The 27,084-nt window shown below is 42.0% G+C and overlaps 1 protein-coding gene and 1 long non-coding RNA gene across 4 annotated transcripts in view; one reads left to right on the top strand and one right to left on the bottom strand.

Annotated features, from left to right (window-relative positions):
* Positions 1–19,383, top strand: part of GABRG3 (gamma-aminobutyric acid type A receptor subunit gamma3) — a 1,111,975-nt gene extending 1,092,592 nt beyond the window's left edge. For all 3 annotated transcript variants that reach the window (XM_073664536.1, XM_073664535.1, XM_073664537.1), the window contains one exon: positions 18,798–19,383. In XM_073664536.1, coding sequence (XP_073520637.1) covers positions 18,798–19,076 — 279 coding nt within the window. In that variant the 3' untranslated portion in view covers positions 19,077–19,383. The remainder of the gene's footprint in view (positions 1–18,797) is intronic.
* LOC141208213 (uncharacterized) overlaps positions 1–27,084 on the bottom strand; it is a 260,979-nt gene that overhangs the window by 182,443 nt on the left and 51,452 nt on the right. The gene's annotated exons all lie outside the window — the stretch shown is intronic.

Genomic DNA, 27,084 nt, shown 5'->3' with positions numbered 1-27,084 from the left:
ACATCGAGGGCCTCAGACTTCGCTGCATTGATTTTAAAATTTTACCATGTAACAAAGTGATCTATTTCAGCCATAACAGCATGGATGGATATATGTGATTGAGTGATATATACTAGGACATCATCAGCAAATAGAGAGCACTTGTACTCGGTGCCTCCCACCTCAATCCACCTAATATTGGGGTTATGGCGAATTGATGAGAGCAGGTGCTCCGTCACTAGGATGTATAAGAGAGGGGACAGAGGACATCACTGCCTTGTCCCATTGGTGATTGTGAAAGGTGATGAAAATGTTCTGACGCACCCCCTGGGCCTTGGGACACCCGGAGCCGGACCCTTTTTGGTGGATGCTGGTGGTTGTAGTCTTCGTGGCGGCGACCCAGTTCCGTGGCTCAGGGCGGTCAAACCAGTGGCGGAACTATTTATGTGGTTTTCATGTTTAAATGTCCGACTACGCCACCCGTGGATTGCGGTCAGAGTGAACCGCCGCTACAGGGCAGACCACTGAGGCTGGTGTTGTGGGTGCAGCAGAGCGTAGCATAACTCCCCACGGGAGGAGTATAGCCTCAGGGCAGTGTATGCGGAGGATGGGGGTGATGGTGCAGGGCAGCAGCAGTAACGACACTGAGTCAGTGATGCAGTTCAGGGCCTTTACTCACAGTTCTTATTATCCAGACCACGTCTGCAGGTAACGGCTGCCCACGTCGTACTGTGCTCAACAGGTGAGGGGCTCAGACAACTCCCAGATAACTTTGGAGCACTTCACAGGACCCCCTTTGTGTGTCCTTTGTCTGGCCTTTCTTACCAACACTTCTGTCCGGCTGCCTCGGGCCTCCTCTTGGTAAACTTGGCGCCAGTTTCCCTGACCCTATGTGGTGCCTTCCTAGCGGGTGTAGCGAGGGGCTGCGCCACATAAAATGTCAGAGCCTCCGGTTTCTAGCTGAGGGTCGTTTCCTGCCTCCACTAGTTCGGGGACCGGTCTCCCCCTTTGGCCTGACCCCTCCACGCAGGTGGATTCGGGCGTGCGGTGGCGACTCGCCCGTCCGCACCCTTGGGATCCCTTCATTCCTCGTTCCTGGAGCCTTCTCCGCTCCTCTTCCTTCCTTCTCCCTCTTCCAGGCCTGGGCCTCTGTTACTAGGCCCGCCTCCGGAGCAGAGCTCATGCAGAGCCCCTGCTCCCTGCCACTTCTGCTCAGACTTCTCTGCACTGAACTAAGATGGTGCCCACCTTTTATACTCCCTTCTCAATGCACCCAGGAACTGCTTCCTCCCTGCTCCTGCACTACAGGGTTCCCCTTCCTCAGTGTTCCCTCCCCCCACTCCAGTCAGGGACAGGGACTGTCATGCCCATCTCAGGGGCATATTGGTCGCCCTGCCCCACGGCAATGTGGTGTAATGCATGCAGGTGTCGGGTCCTGATCCACACTCCATCCTTACCTGAGAGTGAGATATCACACCTCTGGGTGAGGTGCAATACGTCTGTAGCAACCGAGCCCTCAGGGTGCTACAGTTCCATTTATCTTCAGCCTAGGTGACGTATTGCGATACAGGGCCGTGATTTTTTTCTATAAAAGGGTCCCCTAGACCCCTACCCCAAGCTTTTTAAGAGAATCATATATGGCGTGCCAGGAGACTCTATGGAATGCTTTCTCAGCATCCAACGAGAGTATCTAATTACAAATTTTTAACTGCATCTAGCCCAGGAAATACTTTGTGCCTAGTAGCAGTGTCTGCTAGTCAGCGGATTATCCCGGCTGTTAAGCAAGCTGCACCACCTGTATTTTAGACACTTAATTTTTTCAAAGGAAATGCTTCGGGACCATGGGATACTTAGTGAAGAGCATCAGGAGGCACCCCAAGGCATAGGGGCTGGGACTGGCAGTAGGATGCCTTGCGGTGGACAGCCGAGCTCGATCCTTATAAAAGCTTTTTAACTGCAGAAGCTTTAGTGGACGCTACTGGAGCTGGAATTACCGCGGCTGCTGGCATGAGACTTGCCCTCCAATAGATCCTTGTAAATGGATTTAAAGTGTATTCATTCAAATTAGAGAGACAATTTAAATTAAAAAGCTTAGAGCTGCCTCCACCACAGTGGGGCTCGCTCGACCCACCAGCGGACAGGCACCAGTATTGGGAGAGGGGGGCTGGCCGTCAGGGTTCACCGCGGCTCTGGCACAAACCCGGCGACACGGAGGTGGCACGGGCAGGAGCGGACTGGCCGTGTCGGCTTCTCACTTTTTGGATTTTAGAAGGGCATGACATGCCTATATCTGTGTCTCCCCCTCCTTTTACTCCTCCACCTCTTTTCTTTTCGCATGACTATATGTACTTGTCACTTTTCCATGTGTTAGTTATGTCTTCTGAGCAGTTTGTCAGCTTTTGGACACCTTTGAAGGTGTTTTCTATGTGTTTCTATGTGTTTTTGTTTGCCTGCCATTGGTTTTAACGGTGTTCGAAGGTGTTCGACGAACAGTTCGACGAACAGTTCGACGAACAGTTCGGCGAACACACGGTGTTCGACGAACCGAACCGAACTCGAACACTACGGGGGTGGCTCAACACTAGTCTTTACTCCCACAATCTATCTATTTAAGAGCACAGACCTGCCTGATAAAAGTCGTAGGAAATGCTGTAACCTAGTCCTTAAAAGGACTGCAATCACAACTATTCCCTACTCCCAAGCTATCTGTAGATTTGTGCGAAAATTGGCTTGAAATTAACAAGGTATAGCGCACACAGCAACAGCGGTGCCGTCTAACACGCAGCTGCAGCAGTGAGAAAATGGTGGCGACGGGGAAAATGGCTTGGTCTTATAGGGCAAGGACATGTGACATACACTGCCAATGACACATGCCCTTGCTTGTGTGAAAAAAAGCACTTCGCTCCGTGTGTGCGCTGCTGATAGGCTGACAGATTGCACCTCCCCACTGCAAATGGGGGAAAGAGAAAAAAAAATGGAGATCTTCATTGTTCCTGCAGAGATCCATCCCCTGCCCCTCCCCCCACCCCGCTGTACACTCAAACTGCGTATTAACATTAATTTTCATCATTACTGAGAAAAAATCCAGTTATGATTTTGGTGCACGAACAGTTATCGAACATAACCTCGAACAGCCGAATTTTTCTCAAATTGTTCGTGTTCACCGAACGGCTCGAACACCGCCCAAAACAGCTCGAATTTGAGATTGGCGAACAGTTCGAGTAGAACAACGCTCATCTCTAATGAAGAAGCCGCGGATGCACAAGATATGTCAGACGGTGGTTGGCCCGGCCGGCTAGGCCGCATTGTAGCACACTGAGCTTCCCACTGCAACTTATGCTTCATGTCCATGTGCCGGTTCATGCATGAAGTACTCAAACTATGTATTTTTTGGCCTCTACTTAGCTTTTGCTGACAAATGTTACAGATAACACGAGTTGGGTCATCTTTATCGATCTGAAAAAATGCCCAGGCTATGCAAGGCTTAGCACCCATGCGACCTGAAGAGCCACCACGATTTGTGGTGAGAGGCAGAGTTGTGTTTGAGGATGCAGTTGTTGACGTGCTTCCAGTACTACGTCTCTGTCCAGGAAGGCACAACCTGACCTCGTCGTCACTAGCATCTTCCTCCACCAACTCTGCTGACCTCATCTCTTGGCTGACTGTGGGTTAACAGTAAGTGGGATCTCCAACCTCATCATCATCACCCTGTGCGTTATCACACCCGTCGTCCTCAGAGCCAACCTGTTCCTGCCCTGACAAAAAACTAAAGTTGTCGCTCCAATCAGGTATTTGAGTCTCATCATCGTCTTCCTCATTGTCTCCACCAACAGGAGTTACAGTTTGGGAATGAGGGTCTACATTATGGTCAGAACCTTCTGCGTCTGGTCCTGGATCCGACTCATAAAGATTCTGGGCATCAGTGCAGATCATTTCCTCGTCTGGATTCACAGAAGCGCTGGAGTCGACCTCTGATTCCCAGGCTATAGTATGAGTAAACAGCTCTGCAGACTCAACCATCTGTTCTACCTCATACTCAGACGGGCAGCTGGAGATTTGGGAGCTGTGAGGAAGCAAATGCGATTGGTGTGACACCTTTGAGGACTGGAGTATTTGTGATGTTGAAGTTGATGTGGAGGAGAGCCCACTTAAAGGAGCACTTGATATCCGTTGATGCACCTGCTGTTTTTGTGCCTCATCTGGAATTTGTAGCGATTGGCGTGGCCGTAAGAAAGGGATCTTATCACATTGTCCGCTAAAAGAAGTAGACATTTTAGTTTGGCTGGAAGATGGTCTTTCTTCTGCAGATGTTACTGTTGCTTTAACACCTACCCCACGGACACAACCTTTTTTCCCCTTCCCAACACGCCTATTCCCCTTTCCACCAGCAGCAGGCCTTTTTCCACTCATTTTGGTGGTTAACTAATTCACAACTCTGGAGTTGTTTGCACAAAAAAACAATGGATGGGAACCGAGCAGAGCTGAGTGGCCAAACTGTGGTATTAGGCCAAAACTATTGGCTGGGTTAGATGCAGAAAAAAATTATATTCAATTTGCAACCTGATGGAGGTCAGTATAGATGGACTAATAGAACAAGTCCCACACACAGCTAGAAGCCCAAATATTTTTTCAGAGGTAGATGCAGAAAAAAATTGTATTCAGTTTGCAACCTGATGGAGGTCAGTATAGATGGACTAATAGAACAAGTCCTACACACAGCTAGAAGCCCAAATATTTTTTCAGAGGTAGATGCAGAAAAAAATTGTATTCAGTTTGCAACCTGATGGAGGTCAGTATAGATGGACTAATAGAGAAAGTCCCACACACTGCTAGAAGGACAAATATTTTTTCAGAGCTAGATGCAGACAAAAAATTATTTTTAATTTGCAACCTGATGGAGGTCAATATAGATGGACTAATAGAGAAAGTCCCATACACTGCTAGAAGGCCAAATAATTTTTCAGAGCTAGATGCAGACAAAAAATTTTTTTGATTTTGCAACCTGATGGAGGTCAGTATAGATGGACTAATAGAGAAAGTCCCACACACTGCTAGAAGGCCAAATATTTTTTTAGAGCTAGATGCAGATAAAAATTATTTTTAATTTGCAACCTGATGGAGGTCAGTATAGATGGACTAATAGAGAAAGTTCCACACACTGCTAGAACGCCAAATATGTTTTCAGAGCTAGATGCAGACAAAAAATTATTTTGAATTTGCAACCTGATGGAGGTCAGTATAGATGGACTAATAGAGAAAGTCCCACACACTGCTAGAAGGCCAAATATTTTTTCAGAGCTAGATGCAGACAAAAAATTATTTTTAATTTGCAACCTGATGGAGGTCAGTATAGATGGACTAATATAGAAAGTCCCACACACTGCTAGAAGGCCAAATATTTTTTCAGAGCTCGATGCAGAAAAAAATTATATTCAGTTTGCAACCTGATGGAGGTCAGTATAGATGGACTAATAGAACAAGTCCCACACACAGCTAGAAGGCCAAATATTTTTTCAGAGGTAGATGCAGATAAAAATTATTTTTAATTTGCAGCCTGATGGAGGTCAGTATAGATGGACTAATAGAGAAAGTCCCACACACTGCTAGAAGGACAAATATTTTTTCAGAGCTAGATGCAGACAAAAAATTATATTCAGTTTGCAACCTGATGGAGGTCAGTATAGATGGACTAATAGAACAAGTCCCACACACAGCTAGAAGGCCAAATATTTTTTCAGAGGTAGATGCAGATAAAAATTATTTTTAATTTGCAGTCTGATGGAGGTTAGTATAGATGGACTAATAGAGAAAGTCCCACACACTGCTAGAAGGCCAAATATTTTTTCAGAGCTAGATGCAGACAAAAAATTATTTTGAATTTGCAACCTGATGGAGGTCAGTATAGATGGACTAATAGAGAAAGTCCCACACACTGCTAGAAGGCCAAATATTTTTTCAGAGCTAGATGCAGACAAAAAATTATTTTTAATTTGCAACCTGATGGAGGTCAGTATAGATGGACTAATAGAGAAAGTCCCACACACTGCTAGAAGGCCAAATATTTTTTCAGAGCTAGATGCAGAAAAAAATTATATTCAGTTTGCAAACTGATGGAGGTCAGTATAGATGGACTAATAGAACAAGTCCCACACACAGCTAGAAGGCCAAATATTTTTTCAGAGCTAGATACAGACAAAAAATTATTTTGAATTTGCAGCGTGATGGAGGTCAGTATAGATGGACTAATAGAACAAGTCCCACACACTGCTAGAAGGCCAAATATTTTTTCAGAGCTAGATGCAGAAAAAAATTATATTCAGTTTGCAACCTGATGGAGGTCAGTATAGATGGACTAATAGAACAAGTCCCACACACTGCTAGAAGCCCAAATATTTTTTCAGAGCTAGATGCAGAAAAAAATGATATTCAATTTGCAACCTGATGGAGGTCAGTATAGATGGACTAATAGAATGATGCTATGCCCAAAAGATTTTACTTCACTAGGTGCAGTAAAAAAATTGGTATTCTATACACAGCTGGTATATCTTGAAACACAGATAGGCTACTCCACTGACTAACACAAAGGATTAGCTTTGCTAGATTCAGCCAAATGCTGTGAAAAAAACTTGCACAGCACTGGCACAGACCTGCCTGGCAAAAACTGATAGGAACTGATGTAACCTAGTCCTGAAAAGGACTGCAATTACAATTAGTCTTTACTCCCACAATCTATCTATTTAAGAGCACAGACCTGCCTGATAAAAGTCGTAGGAAATGCTGTAACCTAGTCCTTAAAAGGACTGCAATCACAACTATTCCCTACTCCCAAGCTATCTGTATATTTGTGCGAAAATTGGCTTGAAATTAACAAGGTATAGCGCACACAGCAACAGCGGTGCCGTCTAACATGCAGCTGCAGCAGTGAGAAAATGGTGGCGATGGGGAAAATGGCTTGGTCCTATAGGGCAAGGACATGTGACATACACTGCCAATGACACATGGCCTTGCTTGTGTGAAAAAAAGTGAAAAAAAGCACTTCGCTCTGTGTGTGCGCTGCTGATAGGCTGACAGATTGCACCTCCCCACTGTAAATGCGGGAAAGAGAAAAAAAAATGGAGATCTTCATTATTCCTGCAGAGATCCATCCCCTGCCCCTCCCCCCACCCCGCTGTACACTCAAACTGCGTATTAACATTAATTTTCATCATTACTGAGAAAAAATCTAGTTATGATTTTGGTGCACAAACAGTTATCGAACATAACCTCGAACAGCCGAATTTTTCTCAAATCGTTTGTGTTCGCCGAACGGCTCGAACACCGCCCAAAACAGCTCGAATTTGAGATTGGCGAACAGTTCGAGTCAAACAACGCTCATCTCTGCTCACGAGGTCCTTTCTTTTCAGCCCCAGGTAGAATGCCCGGGACAGCAGTTCTCTAGATGGTAGCCCCAATTTGTCTCAGTGTCTCCTTTGTGATGTATATACAGCAGTTTCAGTGTCTTCTATGTGATGCATACAGCAGAGCTCTCATATCAACGTTGTATAAACTGTATATATGAGCAGTGGTGATTTTCCCACTTTGAGGAGATATGCAGTGCAATATACATCTGTGTTTGGGTCAACTTACTGCTGCAAGTTTTTTATAAAACATTGCAAAGTGTCAACTGCGCTCTAGACCGACGAAAAATAGAAAAGCAGTTGTAAGAGGCAGCATTATCAATACCACATAAAATTACACACCTCCTATAAGAGAAGCAGTTCCAGCCAACACATTAGGAAGAGAGTAATTAATTGTTTGACTAAATATAGGAGTATAATTTTCAAGTTGATAATGTTAAATGGCCCCTGAATGATGGTATTAGTATCCAAATGGCTCTTGGCAGAAAAAAGTTCAACACCCCTGTTTTAGACCCTTGCTTTCAAAATATAATGGAGGATTTTTTACCGGCTTCTGACAGTTAATCCAAATTGGCTTAGCTGAGGCAGCAGAAACAGCTACAGTATCTTTGACATGGTGGACGAGATGTTTTATTTGCCTTTGCACAGTCACAGGCTGGCTGGCAATTTTTGACCTGGTAGACAGGCCAAAAGCACTGGCCAATGAGTGGCAAGGCCCATCTTTATGCCTGGGTCTCATGTAGCATTCAAGTGGAAGTTAAAGAAGTTGGCCACTACTTTTTCATTGATGTACTAAAGCCTCATTCCCCTTATGATGCTAGTTTGGTGAAACATGTTGGGGAGCCTATGAGCTAACTAATCTATTAAAAGGCATGTGTGATGGTATGACATACTTGTGGAACTTACATAGTACAGTGACAGACTGCAACTAGTGTTGAGCGAACTTGCTCTCCACTGCTCGGCACTCGCTCGAGCATCACTGTGCTCAACGAGCTTGGCAAGTATTTCTTTGTTGCTCAAGCGGGAACTCGGGTCCCCTCCCTGCATGTTTGCCGCTCTTTAGAGAGCCAATGAATATGCAGAGATTGCCTGCCACGCAGTGCCGTAGCCATGTTGGTTGTGGGCATTAGAGTGATTGGCTGGCCACACAACGTCATCACAAGATATATAAAATATACAAGACCTGGCACAGCTATGTTCTTCACAGTGTACCCTGGAATAAGGCAGAGTAGGGAGAGCTGCTGCTGCGTCAGGAAGAGATTTGCTTCTTTATAGTTAGTATAGGTATTCCACAACATATATACATCCAACTGAACTAACAATCCTTCTGAGGACTAATCCAGCTGCATATATTCAGTGGTGAAAGCAGGACTTAGGCGGGGAGGCAGAGTATGTGGCAGACTGCAGTGAATATAGTGCAAGAGGGTCCATTGAATGTCCTGTTAGTATAGGTATTCCACAACATATACAGTGGGGGAAATACGTATTTGATCCCTTTCTGTTTTTGTAAGTTTGCCCACTGGCAAAGACATGAACATTCTATAATTTTAAGGGTAGATTAATTTTAACATTGAGAGATAGAATATTAAAAATAAAAATCAAGAAAATCACATTGTATAAATTAGATTTTTTTTTTTGCATTTTGGGCTGTAGGAGCCAGAACTCATAATGGTCTTTAGGGGATCAAATACTTATTTCTCACTGCGAAATGCAAAAAAAAATTATCTAATTTATACAATGTGATTTTCTTGATTTTTTTTAATGTTCATGTCTTTGCCAAACTTAATATAACGCAATATCCAGTTGTTCATATAATTTTTTTTGATAGGCATTTTGGTTCAACAATGCTTTTTTGGGCCCCTGCTATTTTTATCATGTACTCAGCAGTGTTTGTGCCTCAAGTTACTTTATTGGTAGTCAGGGTTGCTGGTGGAGGGGCCAGGGAGTGTATCATGCCATGTGAGGATGTCATGTGATTTTGGGAGGGAGTGATAAGGCCTAGAAGGAAGATGTATCGCTTCTGCAAAAAATAAGTCCTGGAAAAATATCTCAAAAGAGGAACTTTATGCATATATTGGACTTTTACTGCTGACAGGGAGTCAAAAATCGTATGATGGTCCAATCAGAGAATTATTTCTGGACCCACTTTCTGATCCACACTATAAAGTGACAATGGCAGTGAACAGATATGAGGAAATTAGAACAAACATTCGATTTGATGATAAGCGAACTTGCGCAGCGAGGTTACAAACAGACATATTAGCCCCTAAGAGTTATATCTGGAACATATTTATCAAAAATTGCACCAAACTTTACAATCCTAGTACTAATGTTACAGTAGATGAGCAACTTGTACCCTTCAGAGGACTTTGCAAGTTCATACAATACATGCCCAGTAAACCAGCCAAGTATGGAATAAAAATCTTCTGGATGTGTAATTCTGCAAATTATTTTAGAATAAATGGGCTTATCTACTGTGGCAAAGAAGTTGATGCACCAGTAAAGAAAGATCTAGGGTCTGAGATTGTGAAAACACTTGCTGTACCAATATACAATTCAGGTAGAAACATTACCATGGACAATTATTTTACCAATGCAGCACTGGGCAATTTTTCTGCTTGAAAAAGCTGTTACACATTTTGGTACTATGAAGCCAAACTGACAAGAAATTCTTCAAGCAATGAAACACAATCCACAGCGAGCACTTTATGAGAGTGTCTTTGGTTTCAACAACAAAGTGACACTGGTATCTTACAAAGCGAAGAAGGAGAAATCCGTTATATTACTCAGTATCATGCATTATGATTGCAGTATTGACAGCAATGACAGGAAATTGAAACCAGAAAACATCCTGTATTACAATAAAAATAAAGGAGGTGTAGACAAAAATGATGAAATTGTGGGAGAATATTCATGCAAGAGGCAAACAAGACGTTGGCCTGTAGTAATTTTTTCAAATATGCTTGATGTAGCAGCCTTGAATTCATTCATTATTTATACTGAAACGCATCCAGAATTCCATGCAAGGAGGAAGGACAGGAGATGCCTATTCTTGAAGGACCTTTGCAGCATGAAATGTTTGCCAAAGCAAACTAAAGAAACAATGAAACGGTGTGGAGTACAGTTTCAGGATATTACAGGGCCAGGAGAAAGAAAACAAAAGCTTTGTTTCATTTGTCCAAGAAACTTATAGAGGAAAACTGAGCGATATTGTACCACTTGTGGGGAAAATATCTGTAAAGAACATTCTTCAGAAAAGATAACATGTGAAAATAGTTTGGAAGACCAATAAAATTGAAAAGAAAAAGTTAGAAATGACATGTAGTTGCAGCTAGTTTACGCTAGATTTATATACCTTTGTGTGTTTTTAATATATTTGTTTGAAATTTGGAAAAAAAAATGTTTCTTGGTGTTTTCTACAAAAAATTATAATTAAAATGTTGTGCATTATTCATTTCTTATTTTGTAATTTTGAAACAAACTTGTAAAAGTTATTTATGTGAGTCTCTCCATATAATTTGCACGGGGGCCAAAGGCTCCCGTTACGTAAAAGTGTAGATTTGTGACGTCACGCATGCTAGGGTTAAAATTGTGGTTCTCTGTCACTCAGACGTATCACATATAACTGTGTTCCAAAATCAGCCATTTCTCGTGAATGTGGAAAATATTGTCCTCCATTTAAAATGGGCAAGGTGAGTGGCAAGGGACGGGGAAGTGGACGTGATGGTGATGGTGCATGCAGAGGCCGAGGACGTGGCCGTAGGCAAGCTGAAATTGTGCCACAACAAACACCCACATCTTGTCGCTCAACCTTCCTGTCCCAATTACTAGGGGACCGCAGTACACCACTATTGAACCCAAAGCAGTGTCAAAAGGTTGTTGGTTGGATAGCAGATAATGCTTCTCAACTAGCATCATATCATCCCAACGTGGATTGGGTAACGATGAGGAAGAAGAGGAGGAGGAGGAAGAACAGGAGCTAACTTCCTATACTATAGACGGTACTACCTGCACAACTGTCATACTGTCTGTTCAGCGTGGATGGCCTGAGGACAGGGAGGAGGAGGAGGATGAGGAAGAGGAGTAGAGCATGGTCAGTCATCATTTTGATGAGGACATTGAAGTCTTGCCTCTTTGCAGTCTTGCACACATGGCTGAGTTTGTTACACTGCCTTTCCCGTGACCCTCGCGCTGTCCAAATTTTGGGTGACAGTCATTATTGTTTGGTGACATTTCTAGACCCACGCTACAAGTAGAACTTTCTGTCTCTTATTCCCACGCAGGACAAACCTAATAAAATGGGGCAGTATGAGAAGGCCCTTGTTGGGGAATTATTTAAAAATTTCCCATCTGAAAATGATGGCGGCAGAGGTCACAGTTCATTAGACAACCAAGAGTACAGGCAAGAGAGACACAAATGCAACCCAGCAAAGGCAGAGGAACACTGTCAAAGTTCTGGGACAGTTTTCTCAGGCCCTCCCATCGCACAAGCCCTGATGAACGGGGTGCTCGCTCAAGAAGGGAAAAGTGTCGGAAGATGCTGAGGTAGTTCCTTGCCGACCATAGCAACGTCCTCTATGATTCCTCTGTACCTTATAATTATTGGGTATCCAAGCTGGACATGTGACATCAACTGGCTCTCTATGCCTTGGAGGTCCTGGCCTGCCCTGCCGCTAGCATTTTGTCAGAGCGGGTTTTTAGTGCCGCCGGTGGAATTATAACCAATAGTCGCATTCACCTGTCAACTGAAAATGCTGACAGGCTGACTCTTATAAAAATGAACAAGGGCTGGACTGGGCTAGACTTCTCAACACCACTGAATGACAGCAGCGTAGCATAACCTCCAATACAGTGTCTTTTTTTTTGGGAGGTCTAAATCTATTCCCATGCACCTCTGTCTTCACACCTAGACATGGGTATACGCTTCCTGATTTTGTCTATTTGCTCTTGTCCTACTCCTTCTCCGCATCCTCATCCTTCACCACCATATCACCATCATATGTACCATATCAACATATGTACGTCTCTTGCAAGTTCCTCAAAACTTTTGGCAGTCGTTGCTTCACTGCATAGGCAAACAGTATGGGAGACCGACTTCCTAATAATGGGAACATTGTTTTCAGTAGGCTCTCTGACCTTTACGTCTCTTGCAAGGGGCATTGGAGTGCCTCCAAATTTTTGATAGCCATTGCAGTCACTGCATAGGCAAACATATGGAAGACCCTCTCCTTACTAATGGGAATATGTCGTTACTGAGGCCCACCTCTAAGTGTCTTTAAAATGTTAGTAGCGTTTTTCCTAAATTTTGTCAGCCATTGGAATCACTGCATACCCTATAATTGAATAGCAGACCCTCTCCTTTCCAATGGGAACATGTCCAATGGGAACAATAGCGAGGGCCGACTTCTGGCCCTTTAAACTAGTAAGTGCCGCCTGATAGCCCTACAAAAATAGGCTTTGTGACTTTCAGAGTCCCTCCATCATAAATGAAACAGGATGTGTCTGATGATGTGTCACACCACATGGCCAGATAAGGTTGTAAAATGTTAAAATTACATTTGCTGATTGCATTTGTCTTGGTTGAAAGTAATCCAAAAGTGCAAACACGCATCAAAACCGCTATGTGTGAACATAGCCCAAAATGTGGAGGAGCATTTTTGTTTTTGTATATTTATTTTTTGCCTTATATACAAGTCATTACCCTGGAAAGGATGTTCCTTAACTTATTTCTCAGGAAAGTCCATTTTGGTTTCATTTTTGTATGTTTTATTGTGAGTCCGTAAAAGTGGCATAATACCTCTGACAACATTGTTGATAGCATTGACCTGGGAGTCAGAAATGCTTCCAGGGGTCTTCCCCATGCTGTTCCTATTTCATTTGCGCACTTTTCCCATCGATTTGAGCAATTTTTAGGCCCTCTGCAGACCACCGGGGGGAGCTGCCGGAAAGATGCTCACGTTTCCCATAGACTTACATTGGGCTCGTTACTCGGACCGAGCACTCAAGCATTCCAATTTGCTCGACTTGAACAATGAGTACCCAAGCATTTTAGTGCTCGCTCATCACTAACTGCAACTGCACAGTATGTAGTAATCAGAGAGTTATAAATAATAACCTTTACTGGGAAAGATTTAAAGAAATATCATTGAATAGTAGAGACCATATAACCCAGAAAGGCACTCCTATGCATCGCACAGTGTCGTTTTAGTTATAAAATACTCCCCTATTAGAATTCGGTATAGAATAAAAGTTAAGTTTTAACATACGCTCTTTATCTTAGTTATTTTTTATTACCTTTGGCATTTTACATACAGTGGGTACGGAAAGTATTCAGACCCCTTAAATATTTTTCACTCTTTGCTTCAAGGCAGCCATTTGGTAAATTCTAAAAAGTTATTTTTTTTTTCTCATTAAAGTACACTCTGCACCCCATCTTGACTGAAACAAAACAGAAATGTAGACATTTTTGCAAATTTATTAAAAAAGAAAAACTGAAATATCACATAGTCATAAGTATTCAGACCCTTTGTTCAGACACTCATATTTAAGCCACATGCTGTCCATTTCCTTTTGATCCTCCTTGAGATGGTTCTACTCCTTCATTGGAGTCCAGCTGTGTTTAATTAAACTGATAGGACTTGATTTTGAAAGGCACATGTTAGAAAAAAACTAACAGGAGGGTTCTATTTTGTGGTCACGTGACCTGCTGCCTATTTATTCCAGCTCCGCCCTCCTGGCTTTGCTGGACTTCAGTGTTACTTTGACTCTTAATCTAGCCAGGTGCTTTGTACCTATCTCTATAGTTTGCTTGGTCCTTGGACCTCTAAGTACTTTTTGTCTGCTAGGAGGTGTCCAATTTTGTCCCTTAGTACTTTTAGGGACCCCTCCCTTATATCTATAGGTCTGCGTTCAGACTAGCTGAGGACGAAGGCGGGTCTGTTCACAAGGAACAGGTTGCCCGCTGCATCGTAGGGAATCAGCTTAGTCCTATTGTAGGGACAGTTTTCCTTTCTTTCCTTAGTTCTTGTAGCAGATCATAACAGCACACACCTGTCTATATAAGACCTCACAGCTCACAGTGCATGTCAGACCAAATGACAATCATGAGCTCAAAGGAACTGCCCAAAGAGCTCAGAGACAGAATTGTGGCAAGGCACAGATCTGGCCAAGGTTACAAAAGAATTTCTGCATTACTCAAGGTTCCTAAGAGCACAGTGACCTCCATAATCCTTAAGTGGAAGAAGTTTGGGACCACCAGAAGTCTTCCTAGACCTGGCCATCCAGCCAAACTGAGTGATCGTGGGAGAAGACCCTTGGTGAGAGAGGTAAAAAAGAACCCCAAGATCACTGTGGCTGAGCTCCAGAGATGCAGTAAGGAGATGGGAGAAAGTTCCACAAAGTCAACTACCACTGCAGCCCTCCATCAGTCGGGCCTTTATGGCAGAGTGGCATGACGGAAACCTCTCCTCAGTGCAAGACATATGAAAGCCCGTATAGAGTTTGCTCAAAAACACATGAAGGACTCCCAGACTATGAGAAATAAGATTCTCTGATCTGATAAGACGAAGATTGAACTTTTTAGTGATAATTCTAAGTGGTATGTGTGCAGAAAACAGGCACTGCTCATCACCTGCCCAATACAATCCCAACAGTGAAACATGGTGGTGGCAACATCATGCTATGGGGGTGTTTTTCAGCTGCAGGGACAGGATGCCTGGTTGCAATAGAAGTAAACATCAATACGGCCAAGTGCAGAGATATCCTGGATGAAAACCTCTTCCAGAGTGCTCTGGACCTCAGACATGTCTGAAGGTTCACCTTCCAACAAGACAATGACCCTAAGCACACAGCTAAAAAGCAAAGGAGTGGCTTCAGAACAACTCTGTGACCATTCTTGACTGGCCCAGCAAGAGCCCTGACCTAAACCCAATTGAGCATCTCTGGAGAGACCTGAAAATGGCTGTCCACCATCATTCACCATCCAACCTGACGGAACTGGAGAGGATCTGAAAGGAAGAATGGCAGAGGATCCCCAAATCCAGATGTGAAAAACTTGTTGCCTCAATCCCAAGAAGACTCATGGCAGTACTAGCTCAAAAGGGTGCTTCAACTCAATACAGAGCAAAGGGTCTGAATGCTTATGACCATGTGATATTTCAGTTTTTCTTTTTAATAAATTAGCAAAAATTAACTTTTTAGAATTTTTCAAATGGCTGCAATGAAACAAAGAGTGAAAAATTTAAAGGGGTCTGAATACTTTCTGTACCCACTGTATGCAGTTTCCACATCACAAATTTTCTATGGTTTTGCAGAGTACGGTGCTTGGCTATTTCTTTCAGACCCATAGAGAATGAAGGAGGGGAGGATATAATGGATTTCCTGTTCTGTGTCCATAATTTTACTACTATCAATTAGATGTGAACTTCTGGCTCTGATGATGCTTGGGAAGGTTGTGTGCGCGCAAACTCACAGTGCACGTTATGATATCTTGATGATTTCAGAGACCCTATTTGATGTAGAATACAGACATCAGTCCAAATTTATCAATACTGTGTAATTTTTGGACAGCGCAGAGATTAGATAGTCTTAAAATGCGTCAAATTTATTAAAGTGGTTCATGCCATTTAATAATTGTGGTACAGCTTTAGACTGTCTAGTCTAAATTTACACCACCTATCAGTTGCTTTACTTTGTGCCAGAAATTTGCAACAATAGTTCCTTTGTTTAGCTCACAGTGTTGTCTTTAGGCTGTGTTTTTACTTGAATGTCACTCGTCCTAGATGAGCAAGGTGCAGAAAGTGTTTAAAACACAATTAATATGGTGAAAGTCAGGAAATTCCATTTTTTATTCAATTTGTTCCATAGTTCTGGTGCATTTAGCTTAATAAATCTCTACCATCATGTTCTGATTTATTAATTGCTCTATAGCTTAAGTCAATAACTAGAGCACTGTCATACTAGTCGAGAGGCCCAGATAACATTGGATGCTACCAACCATGTAATTTTGAGTGGAAGTTTGTTGTATATGGAGCACAGACAATAAAATCATGTACTTTTAAAATCAAACACAGTATGAACTAAAAAGGTATCATTAACAAAGTAAGCTTGTGAACCAAAATTGAGGTAGCTTTATTTACTTGCAAACGTACTGGTTTAAATGCACTAGATGACAAGATGCAAATAAAATCATCTTATAAAAGCTACTGTTCGATTACAGACAAAAATTCTCTGACAAGAGAAGTTATGAGCACACTTGACAGCTTGACAGAGTGTTTTGTACGCTGTGACACTATCAGCAACTCTCTCAGTTTCCAACAGATCTATAAATAGATAACATTAGTGCAGTTTCTTCTGGAGAGGCAAGTTCAGTTTTGGACATCATTAATAAAAAATTTGTTCTCGAGTTGAAAATAATACAAAGATTAGTCACATAACAGATAAGGGTCATGAAGAAGTTTAGTTAGGAGACAAAATGTATTTATTTCACCTTGAGAAGAAACATTTAAAGCATAACCGACATTTTAATTTTTATATCAGAAATCAATAATACAGATGAAAATAAGCAACTTTGTAATATATCTTATCAGAGAAATCTACTTCTTTCTCTGCCAAAATTGATCAGTCATTATCAAAATTCTCAATACTGAGATAAAATCTGGGTTCAGTGAAGACAGATTTTCCCATTACTGAGATGGGAGATGGCAGGTGTTATTGATACGATTCTACCTAAATAGGAGGGTGAGGAGGAGGGAGGAGCTCTGCTTCTAGCTCTTCCCCCCTCCTGTACATAGAATTGTATCCATAGCATCTGCCATCTCCAATCTCAGTAATAGGAAAGTCTGTCTTCACTGAACACAGATTTTACCCCAGAATTGAGTATTTTGATGAAAACTGATCAATTTTTGCAGAGAAAGAAGCAAATTTGTCTGATAAGAAATATTACAGTTGTTTATTTTCCTGTGTACTATTGATTTAAGAAATAAAAATTAAAATGACGGTTACACTTTAAAGGGGGTCAAGATATACTTGTCCTTAAATTGCCCTTACAAGTATATGGTGAAAGGCTGTTCATCTCCTCAAGAGAAAAGTGAGTACTTTCTTAAGTTTTTAAGCTATAGCAGGGGTTCACAACCATTTTTGGTCCGGCGGCTTTAATATTACCAGAGAGTTGCCTTCTAAGATAATTACTGCATATTGAAAGTATGTTCCATAAATATCCAATAGGTTCTGGTTCAATTCGTAGGTCTTCCATGTATCAGGAAGTTAGAGGTACTCTTCTTATGGGTTGGCAGTCCAAAAATGAAAGATATCATACATTCATCTGTCTACATTAGACTTATTGCCAGAAGCTGAAACAGTCGAGTGTTTTCATTGTTCCATAAACTACAATGAATATAACAGCACTCATGCATGGCAACTTCTTCACCTCATCTACTCTTTTATGTGCTACAGGGGTCAAAACTCACCTGTTCGGCCAAAATATGGTGGTCCCAGAAATGACCACACAGCACACCACTCACCTACAGGGCTACTCACAACTGGTCTTCTCCATGACATGAAAATACATGTGACCAGACAGTATGAACATGATTAAGAGTCAAACAAAAGGGTACAGCAGGCTGTATGTGACCCCTGGGTCTCAAGTTGTGCCCCTGTGATCTATGGCAAAAAAGATTAACACAGAAGAGTGTGAAAAGATCTCTAATTAGCTGTTTGTAAAGTAATTTATTGAGTGGGGGTTTCTGGGACTTTGAATAAACCACTGATATTTCATTGATGGAAGTTAATATCCAATGACATAATGGATCTAGTGATATCCTATACAAGTGACTTAAAGATACCTCCACAATGGTAAATACACTATGCAAACAATTAAGGATCCAGAGCATGATTAATGCTGTCACATTAAATGAAAGTTGGTTGAACCTGTCCATTTCGGCAACACTGGATTGCCATATGATGTGTATGGTGCCCTCCACACCCTACCCTGACAATTGGTGTTGGTGGTGAGAAGTATCAGGGCAATTTAAATTTAATATTCCAATCATCTTGCTCTCAGGGGAGATAAGTACCTCTGGTGCTATCTCTCCAGCCAAGTCAGGCCGTGAGTTTATGAGTACGGCGGAGTTGGGAAAGATGAGTACTCAGCCAGCAGCTATCTCATCTATTGAATGGGCTATCCCAAAAACCCTTTTAAAAATGAATGCATAGAAGAATTGCAATTTTATTCAGTCTCTAAAGATTATTTTACAATGCATAGTATTTTCCATATAAATTCTGTATCCTACTTATAGATAAAATTAAAATGAGCATTATTATAATACTTTTCATTTATGTTAATTGTTACAAACTTGTTAAAAATTATTTATTTTGTGATTGGACAAATATTTAATTGTGTTTTGTTTTTGTTATCTTTTTAAGAACTATTCTGTACTGGATATGAGACCTCCCCCAACTGTCATCACTTTGAACAATGCCATGTACTGGCAAGAATTTGAAGAAGCATGTGTCTATGAGTGTCTGGATGGTAAAGACTGTCAAAGCTTTTTTTGTTGTTATGATGAATGTAAATCAGGCTCATGGAGAAGAGGTCGGATACATATAGACCTTCTAGAATTGGACTCCTACTCCAGAGTGTTTTTTCCAACATCATTCTTGTTATTTAACCTTGTATACTGGGTTGGATATCTCTACCTATAGAAACTTGCAATGTGAAGACTGCTTTTATTTGAATTATACAGACTAACAAACCTACTGGATATACAAGACTTTCTCTCCTCATATTGACCAATATGCTTGGAGTATGTTTGTCAAGGATAACGCAAGAACAAAGGACTCAATTTAAAGAGTTTAATTGTAAAATGTTATTACTAATGCCTAAATACTTTTTATCACAAAACAAGGCTTATACATTCTTATATAGTAAAATCTATATTTGGCATAGAAAATTATACTGGAAAAGAACTATGAAAATTTATTGTACATTAAAAAGTGACAAAATACCAATGCATCCTTTTATTACAATTCTCTTTAATTTCTATTTAAAATAAAGTAATTTTTTTTATCCAAGTAGCGCTAATTCATTTATTTAAAAATGTGTCTTATTCACATGGTTTAGAAGTTAAAAAAGAAAAGGAAACATAATATACAGTATGTGTACATAGTTATAGGGCAAATATTAGTGTGCAGAACTACTATTCGTAAAGTTTCACATCTCACTTTTTCATCTGTTAATGTGAGAATAATAACCAAACAACTCAAAATGTACAAAAATACATTTCTGACATTTGAAAAACATATCAGTGACCAATATAGCCACCCTTCTTTTCAATAACAGTCATAAGCCTTCCATCCATGGAGTCTGGCAGTTTCTTAATCTGTTGACCATCATCTTTTTGGGCAGCACCAAACTCAGTCTCTCAGACACTTTTCAGAGAGGTGTACTATTTAACATGACCATAAATCTTCCATTAATGAAGTACACACAAGTTCTCAATATGGTTTAGGTCAGGTAATATAGGGGATCATGTCATTATTCTTTCATATTTAAGGCCTTAACTACCTAGCTAAGCTGTGGAGTACTTTAATGCATGCAATGGAGAATTGTTCTGCATAAAGATCATAGTATTTTTGAAAGGTGCATAATTTTTCCTGTTTTACTTGCAGAAAAAAAGTGTCTTCTAAAAACTGACATTAGGTTTGCGAATTTATTTAAAGTCCATCTTCAACCCTAAAAAGTCCAACTAGCTCATCTTTAATACCAGCCCATAGCAGTACCCCACCTTCACTTGCTGGTGTCTGAGTCAAAGTGGAGGTCTGTGCCCACTACTGATCCAGTCACGGGTCCAACTATCTTGTCTGTCAAAAGTCACTTTAATCTCATCAGTCCATAAAACCTTTGAAACATATGTGTTCAGATATTTCTTTATCCAGTCTTGACGTTTCAACTTATGTGTTTTGTTCAGTGGTGGTCAAGCTTCAGCCTTCCATACCTTGACCATGTCTCTGAGCACTGAACACTTCTGAGTACTTCTGTGCACTTCAGGGACATTGCAATTGTGGAATGAAACAGCACTGGAGGATAATGGGTTTATAATCGCTTCATGTTTGATTCTTCTGAAATGTCTGGCACTTAATGTGCTCCATTTTTATTAACATGTTTCTTTTGCAGCAAAATTTTTGATGGCTCTGTGATCACACCCCAATATCTGACAAATTTGAAGAATACTATATCCCTCTGTAAGACTTGTAACAATTTTTGACTTTGCAGCGTCAGTTAAATCTCTCCTTTTGGTTCCTTTTGCCTGAGGGAAACCAGCCTAATAATTCTACACACCTTAATAAATGGTGTTGACATTTTTAAGTCACATCCTCCATCATTACATGAATACAGAAAAATGATAATGTGGTCAAAATATTCACTTGCCTAATAATTTTAGACACTATATATAGTACTGTGCAACAATGCTACTGTACAAAAGTGTTAAGCAGGTGTGAAGAAAATGTAGCAAAGTTATAGAAATTATAACAAAATGCAAAGTGAATGAACAATAGAGAAATCTAAATAAAATCAATATTTGATGTGAAAACTGGAGATGGGCGAATTCTCTAGCGTAGAATCGAATTCTACTCAAAATTTTCAAAAGATCCCTAATCTCCAGAATGCACTTTTTTTTGTAATTTGCTCCACGGCATTTTGATAAGCAAAATAGGGCCCGTAAAAGTAAAAAAAATGCTAATACCTTACCATTCACCTCTCCAGCCACAACAGCTGCTCACTCTCCCCCGGACAGTGCTCAGCACATCTTTTAGCTGCTGACATGCACTGCATCTTCATGCTAGGTCGGGACTTTCAGCCACGACTAGGCCCAGGGTCGTACCTTACAATGCACATGCGCAAAGGCATCCCGAGCCTAGTCATGGACAGCAGGCCTAACCTAGAGTGTGCGACTTTGCCAAGGGCAACTCTTGGCATGCACTCTGTAAGATTGTGATGGCGTCATGATGTGTACCACAACCTTATGATGCGCACTCTACGTCTATGTCACGAGTGTGTCAGATGTGACAGACAGTCACCCTTTAGTTGGTTGTTGGAGATCTCTTCTTTTGGCATTACAGACACCTACTTAGCTATTTCCCTCTAGGACCCAGAGGCTACCTCCTTCCTGATAATTGACACCCTGGGCTGGGTGTTTAAATAGTATCACTTTGCAGCAGGAAGGGGCCGGTGATATTCACATGACCCCTTGTGAAGGCTTGGAGCTGGTACTGTCTGTTTGCTTGCTCCTGGAGCTGAGAGGACATGTTGCAATCTCTCTAAAGTCGACTCAAGCTAAGTTAATACCTCGTGTTGGTCTTCCCTTGCTGTCTTTAGTGTTTAGTTGGAACTGACTAGCGCTCATTCCCCCCTTCCCTATACAGGGTCAAGCGCTAGGGAAATACAGGGTTTATTTCTCCACTCCCCCCTTCCCCTAGAGTCTGGGCTCCCTTTCCCCCTTCCTTTTCTGTTGCAATAAGTCTTTCCCACACCTTGCATGACAGTTTAATTGTAGCTGGAAATTCGGACTTATGTCAAGATGAAACTGCAAGAAGATGCAATGAAGATCACATGGGGGACCCTTAGGATCGGAGGTGAACAGTGAGGTGAGTATTAGTGTGTGAGCATAATAAAGGACATTCAATTTGCAGAGAATTAATTTGCTGTGAACCGAATTTCAGGCGATTTGGCTAATTCAAAGCTCATCATATCTGTTCATCTCTAATAATTTATATTGACAATCAGCTGTTTCATAAGTTATGTGAAGAAATTAAGAATAGCTGATAAAAAGATAAGACAATGCTTATTAAAAGCAGATAGTCTTTTAATGTTATACAGGGTGGAGATTTATTTTACTATCCAACATGGCTTTGACAGAAATTCAACCACAATAGGAAAAGAAAGATTACATACTAGCCATATGGAGTCATACAGTTTTTTTTATTTGAAATCATTATGTATGATTGCACATTTTGAATTCACTTATCAGGTCATCATGTAAGAGGTATAAAAGAACTAAGCTGCCTACTGGGAACTCAATGCTACCGGTCTGATACATTACAAAGTATGTATAACATTACGTCTTTATGTAAATTGTGATATGATCTGCATTACAGTTCACTGAATTTAGCACTGCCACCATGAAACATCCAATTGTGTGTTTCATTCTGTGATAACAAGTATGAATTGCACTAATCTAGATACCTGTGCTGAATATTGTGGTTTAAAGAAAGTACAACCAACATATTTTTATGCACATCAGATCAGACTGCTTGTTGTTACCTGCCAAAAAGTATAGCAAACTATATTGGAAGAAAAGGCATAAGGTCATAACTTTGCATATCACATTTTTTGGTTGCTTAAAAGAGAATTAAAGTTTAAAAGAACTTACCATAATATCGTTCACCACTCTAATCACCATTTGTAGTGTCCCTTGCAATATCTGTTTGTGCTGTTCCTGCTGACAAATTGCAAGCAGGCTGGTCAAAAGCAATATGCAGGCACTAATGTATCAACCTTAGTGATCTCACCACAGACCTGTTCACAATACATGACCTATAAGCTAAAAATGTAGAAAGAGATGTGACAAAGAACCCCAAGCTGCTGCACCAGGAACTTTTAGCTTAAACATTTAGAGAAGCCATTTTTTTATAATATTGGCCACTCTATTCGGGACCCATAATTATCACACATTTATAGCGCATCCTCTGATTATGCCATATATGACTGTAATGGGACAACCCGGTAAGTATTTTAGTTTTTCATGCCTTGATTTTTTATGCCTTTAGCTATCTTTTCTAGGCATAAGCAAACATTTCAATGTTCAGTTAAGTTCGCCAAAAAATTGATATTCACCAAATTTATTCGTCAAATATTCGTCAAACATTTCCGCATCCCATAGGAGTCAATGGGGGGGACCAAAAAGATGCATATACAACACCTAGAAATGGGACCAAAAGCTGCCAAAACACATCAAATTATGTGGAGACACCAGGGAAGTGCCATCAATTGACCCAGAGTACAAGTACTATAATTATTATTACTGTGACAGCAACATTTAGTTAGTTGCACTTTATATGCCAAAAGGGGTCACCGACTGGTATAAAAGGAGAGAGGACCCTACCAGCGAGGGCACACTGTCACAGACATGGTTTGTGGAACCACTGTGCCACGGACCCCGGAGAGCCTGGAGGGGCGTGACTAAGTGAGCACCGGACTGTTAACTAGAGCCTCTGATGGTGAGGTTAGACTTGACTCCCGATGAACGCCAGATGCCACTACAGGACAGACCAATGGACAAGCAGCAGCTGGACCCAGTAGGACAGACTAGATGGCACAATATGCAGAGTCTGTATCAGAGTGCAACAGGCAGAGTCTGTATCAGAGTGCAGCAGGCAGAGTCTGTATCAGGAGTGCAGCAGGCAGAGTCATTATCAGAGTGCAGCAAGCAGAGTTTGTATCAGAGTGCAGCAGGCCGAGTCTGTATCAGAGTGCAGCAGGCAGAGACTGTATCAGGAGTGCAGCAGGCAGAGTCTGTATACAGAGTGCAGCAGGCAGAGTCTGTATCAGAATGCAGCAGGCAGAGTCTGTATCAGAGTGCAGCAGGCAGAGTCTGTATCAAAGTGCAGCAAGGACTGGTATGCAACCAAACACAACTTAGACTGCAGAAGAGGAAGTTTCCACTACAGCCAACCCAATAGATGGAGACCCAAACAGGATTCCCCACATTTAAAAAAATTAGTGGCAGATGTCAGCAAACGCCCTTGGCCATGCTTACTCGTCCAGGTGTCTGTGGTGAAATGCACCCTGGCACACGTAGATTTAGGCAAGGAACGGGTGATGTGTGCGACATGCTGGTATAGCGCAGGCACAGCTTCTTAGAGAAGTAATGGTGACTGGGCAACTGATACTGGGGCACTGCGACGGCCATCAGTTTTCGGAAACCGTCTGTATCTACCAGGCGGAAAGGCAGCATTTCCGTGGCCAACAGATTGGAGATGGTGGAGTTCAACCTCTTAGCTTTTTAATGCGTAGGATGAAACAATCTTTTACGTGACCACAATTGCGGGACTGAGGGCTGGCTAAGGTGCTGAGAGAGGGCAGAGTATGGTGAACCAGAAAAACTGGTGGAGCGTGAGTGAGGTGCAGATGTTACTGTGGATTGAGAAACATGTGTGCTCGGTGAAACAAACACAGCAGGCGTGTCCACTTCCATTACTGCTGACAGGCTGTCACTCAGCCTGACTGGAGCGAGAAAAGAAAAGGAGTTTCTGAGATGGGAAACCTGCGTGACAATACTTGGCACAGTAACAGAGGAGGAGGAAGAAGCAGCGGATACGTTTGATGGGGCAGGTGATGATTGTTGAGGTGCATTGGTCCTCATTTCAGCGTGGTAAGATTCCCAGCATAAAGAATGTTGTTTGAGCATGTGAATGTAGTAGTCAAATTATTGCAGTTTTTCTCTCTACTGAGTTTGCAGATAATGTGAGTTGGCTTATCCTTTACAGTTACAAAAAAGGCCTATACTAGGCAACCCTTGCTGCCCCTGTGAGCTGCAGACCCGTGACCGCCGCTGGCCACAGCCACGGTTGTGACTAAGGATGCAGTGCTCCTCGTGCTTGCATCACTCCGTGTCTGCGCCATAGGGCAAAATGTAACCTACTCATCTTCCCCACTTCCTCAAATGAGCTACTCGGCTGCGTGACTCTGGGTTCCCACCAAGTAGGATCTTCAACCTTGTCATCATCCAATGTGTTATCCCATTCCTCACCCTCCGAGTGACCCCTCTCCTCTTATTGCCCTGACAGCACAATACAGTCCCCATGAGCCTCAAGTATCTGAGTCTCATTGGGACCACCTCCCTCCCCTATGCTTAAGATCTGGTAACGGGGGTCAGGAATCTGCTCGGACACAACTTTGTCCTGCCGCCAATCCAAGCTAAAAAAAAATTTGGGCACCAGTGCAGATGCTTTCCTCCCCTTGACTCTGTGACTGTTTGGAGTACACTTCTGGTGCCCATGGTGTAGAATGGGTGCAGAGTTCTAAAGACTCGCCCATCTGTGATTCACTACAGTCAGTTGGGCAGTTGGACAGTTGTGATGCGGGGGGCAGCATGGGTAATTGGGGTGCCACCTCTGTGGACTGTACTGCGTGTGATGTTGAGGTGGAGGAAGAAGAGGAGAGGCCACTGGAAGCAGAGCTTGCCATCCACTGGAGCACCTGCTCTTTCTGGTCCTTATCAACAAGACGTATGGCTGTTCGGCTGCCAAAGGAAGGGAGTTCAGTAGGCCATCCACTAACAGAAGTTGTCAGTTGTCTTTGGATAGGACCTGTTTGTGTTGGTTCACTAGTGCTTTCACTAACATTACCACGTACCCCACGTACACCTTGAACACCAAGCCTATTCCCCCTTCCCCCACGCCCTCTCTTTTTCCCACTCATGATGGTCAGATACAGTGGTAAGAGCACGCAATTAACTAAAGACAAATAATTTTTTTTCCTGTGCAATAGCTCAGCACACACCTGAATTTCAGCGACAATAAATGACAAGATAAGATATGACCTGCCGTATAATGTTACTAACAGACAAAAGAAATTTGCTAGTGTGCATGAGGCCGATAAAACCTACGAGATATTCTCCAAACAATTTCAAACTGAGATGTTCCCTGCTGTATTTCTTTAGGAACAGAAGAATTTTTTTTTTGAATGTGGAAGACGCCAGTATGACATAGAATATATGTTCCAAGTAAGAGAAGTTTTTTTTTTTTACTGTGAAACCAGGGCAAGTTCAACGCCACTAAAATAGGTCCTGCCTTTTAGCAGACTGGATCAACTTTGCCACAGTAAAAAACCTTTGGTGGACTCTGCCTGCCAACCAAAAATATATATAGGTTTGACTGTGTGTACAAGCTGAATTTGACCGCCACTGATGTGGTAGCTGGCTTATAGCACTGTATGACTATAGGGACAGGAAAAAATATTTTTTGAACTGGGCCTAGTAAGAGAAGGTTTTTTTTATTGTGAAAGCAGGACAAGTTCAACGCCACTAAAATAGGCTCTGCCTTTTAGCAGACTGGATCAACTTTGCCACAGTAAAAAAACCTTTGGTGGACTCTGCCTGCCAACTAAAAATATATATAGGCTTGACTGTGCAGACATGCTGAATTTCACCGCCACTGACGTAGTAGCTTGCTTATAGCACTGTATGACTTTTGGCACAGGATAAAATATTTTTTGGACTGGGCGTAGCAAGAGAAAAAATTTATTTTTTTACTCTGAAACCACCTGAAGTTCAACTCCACTATAATAGTATCTGACACTAAAAAAAACTTTAGTGCACATGTGGCACAGGTACCACAGGACCCAGGGTGCATGGACGGACTTCTCCACAAGAGGCCCTCATTACATACAAACACCTCCACCCTTCCACTTCACACCACCAGAGGGAGCCCGTAAGGGATATATATATGGAGGGTGGAGCCAGGCAGAGTGAGCAGTTAGTTGTGGGAGAGCGTGCTGACGCTGAGAGCAGCGAAGACGCAGCTCATCTGCTGCTGAGTTCTGAGGGCCCCGAGTGTGGCCGATGGCAAGAGGAGAAAGAAGAGAGGAGTTGAGGGGGCACAGGAGCATCATAGGCTCACCCCAATATACAAACCGGACACCGGGTCCGCA

The sequence above is a fragment of the Phyllobates terribilis genome, unplaced genomic scaffold (assembly GCF_046119375.1).
Source record: "Phyllobates terribilis strain yellow unplaced genomic scaffold, ASM4611937v1 Scaffold_2__4_contigs__length_985480577, whole genome shotgun sequence".
Classification (NCBI taxonomy): Eukaryota; Metazoa; Chordata; class Amphibia; order Anura; family Dendrobatidae; genus Phyllobates; species Phyllobates terribilis.
Note: the sequence above shows the minus strand (reverse complement) of the source record. Positions and strands in the feature narration are given on the sequence as shown.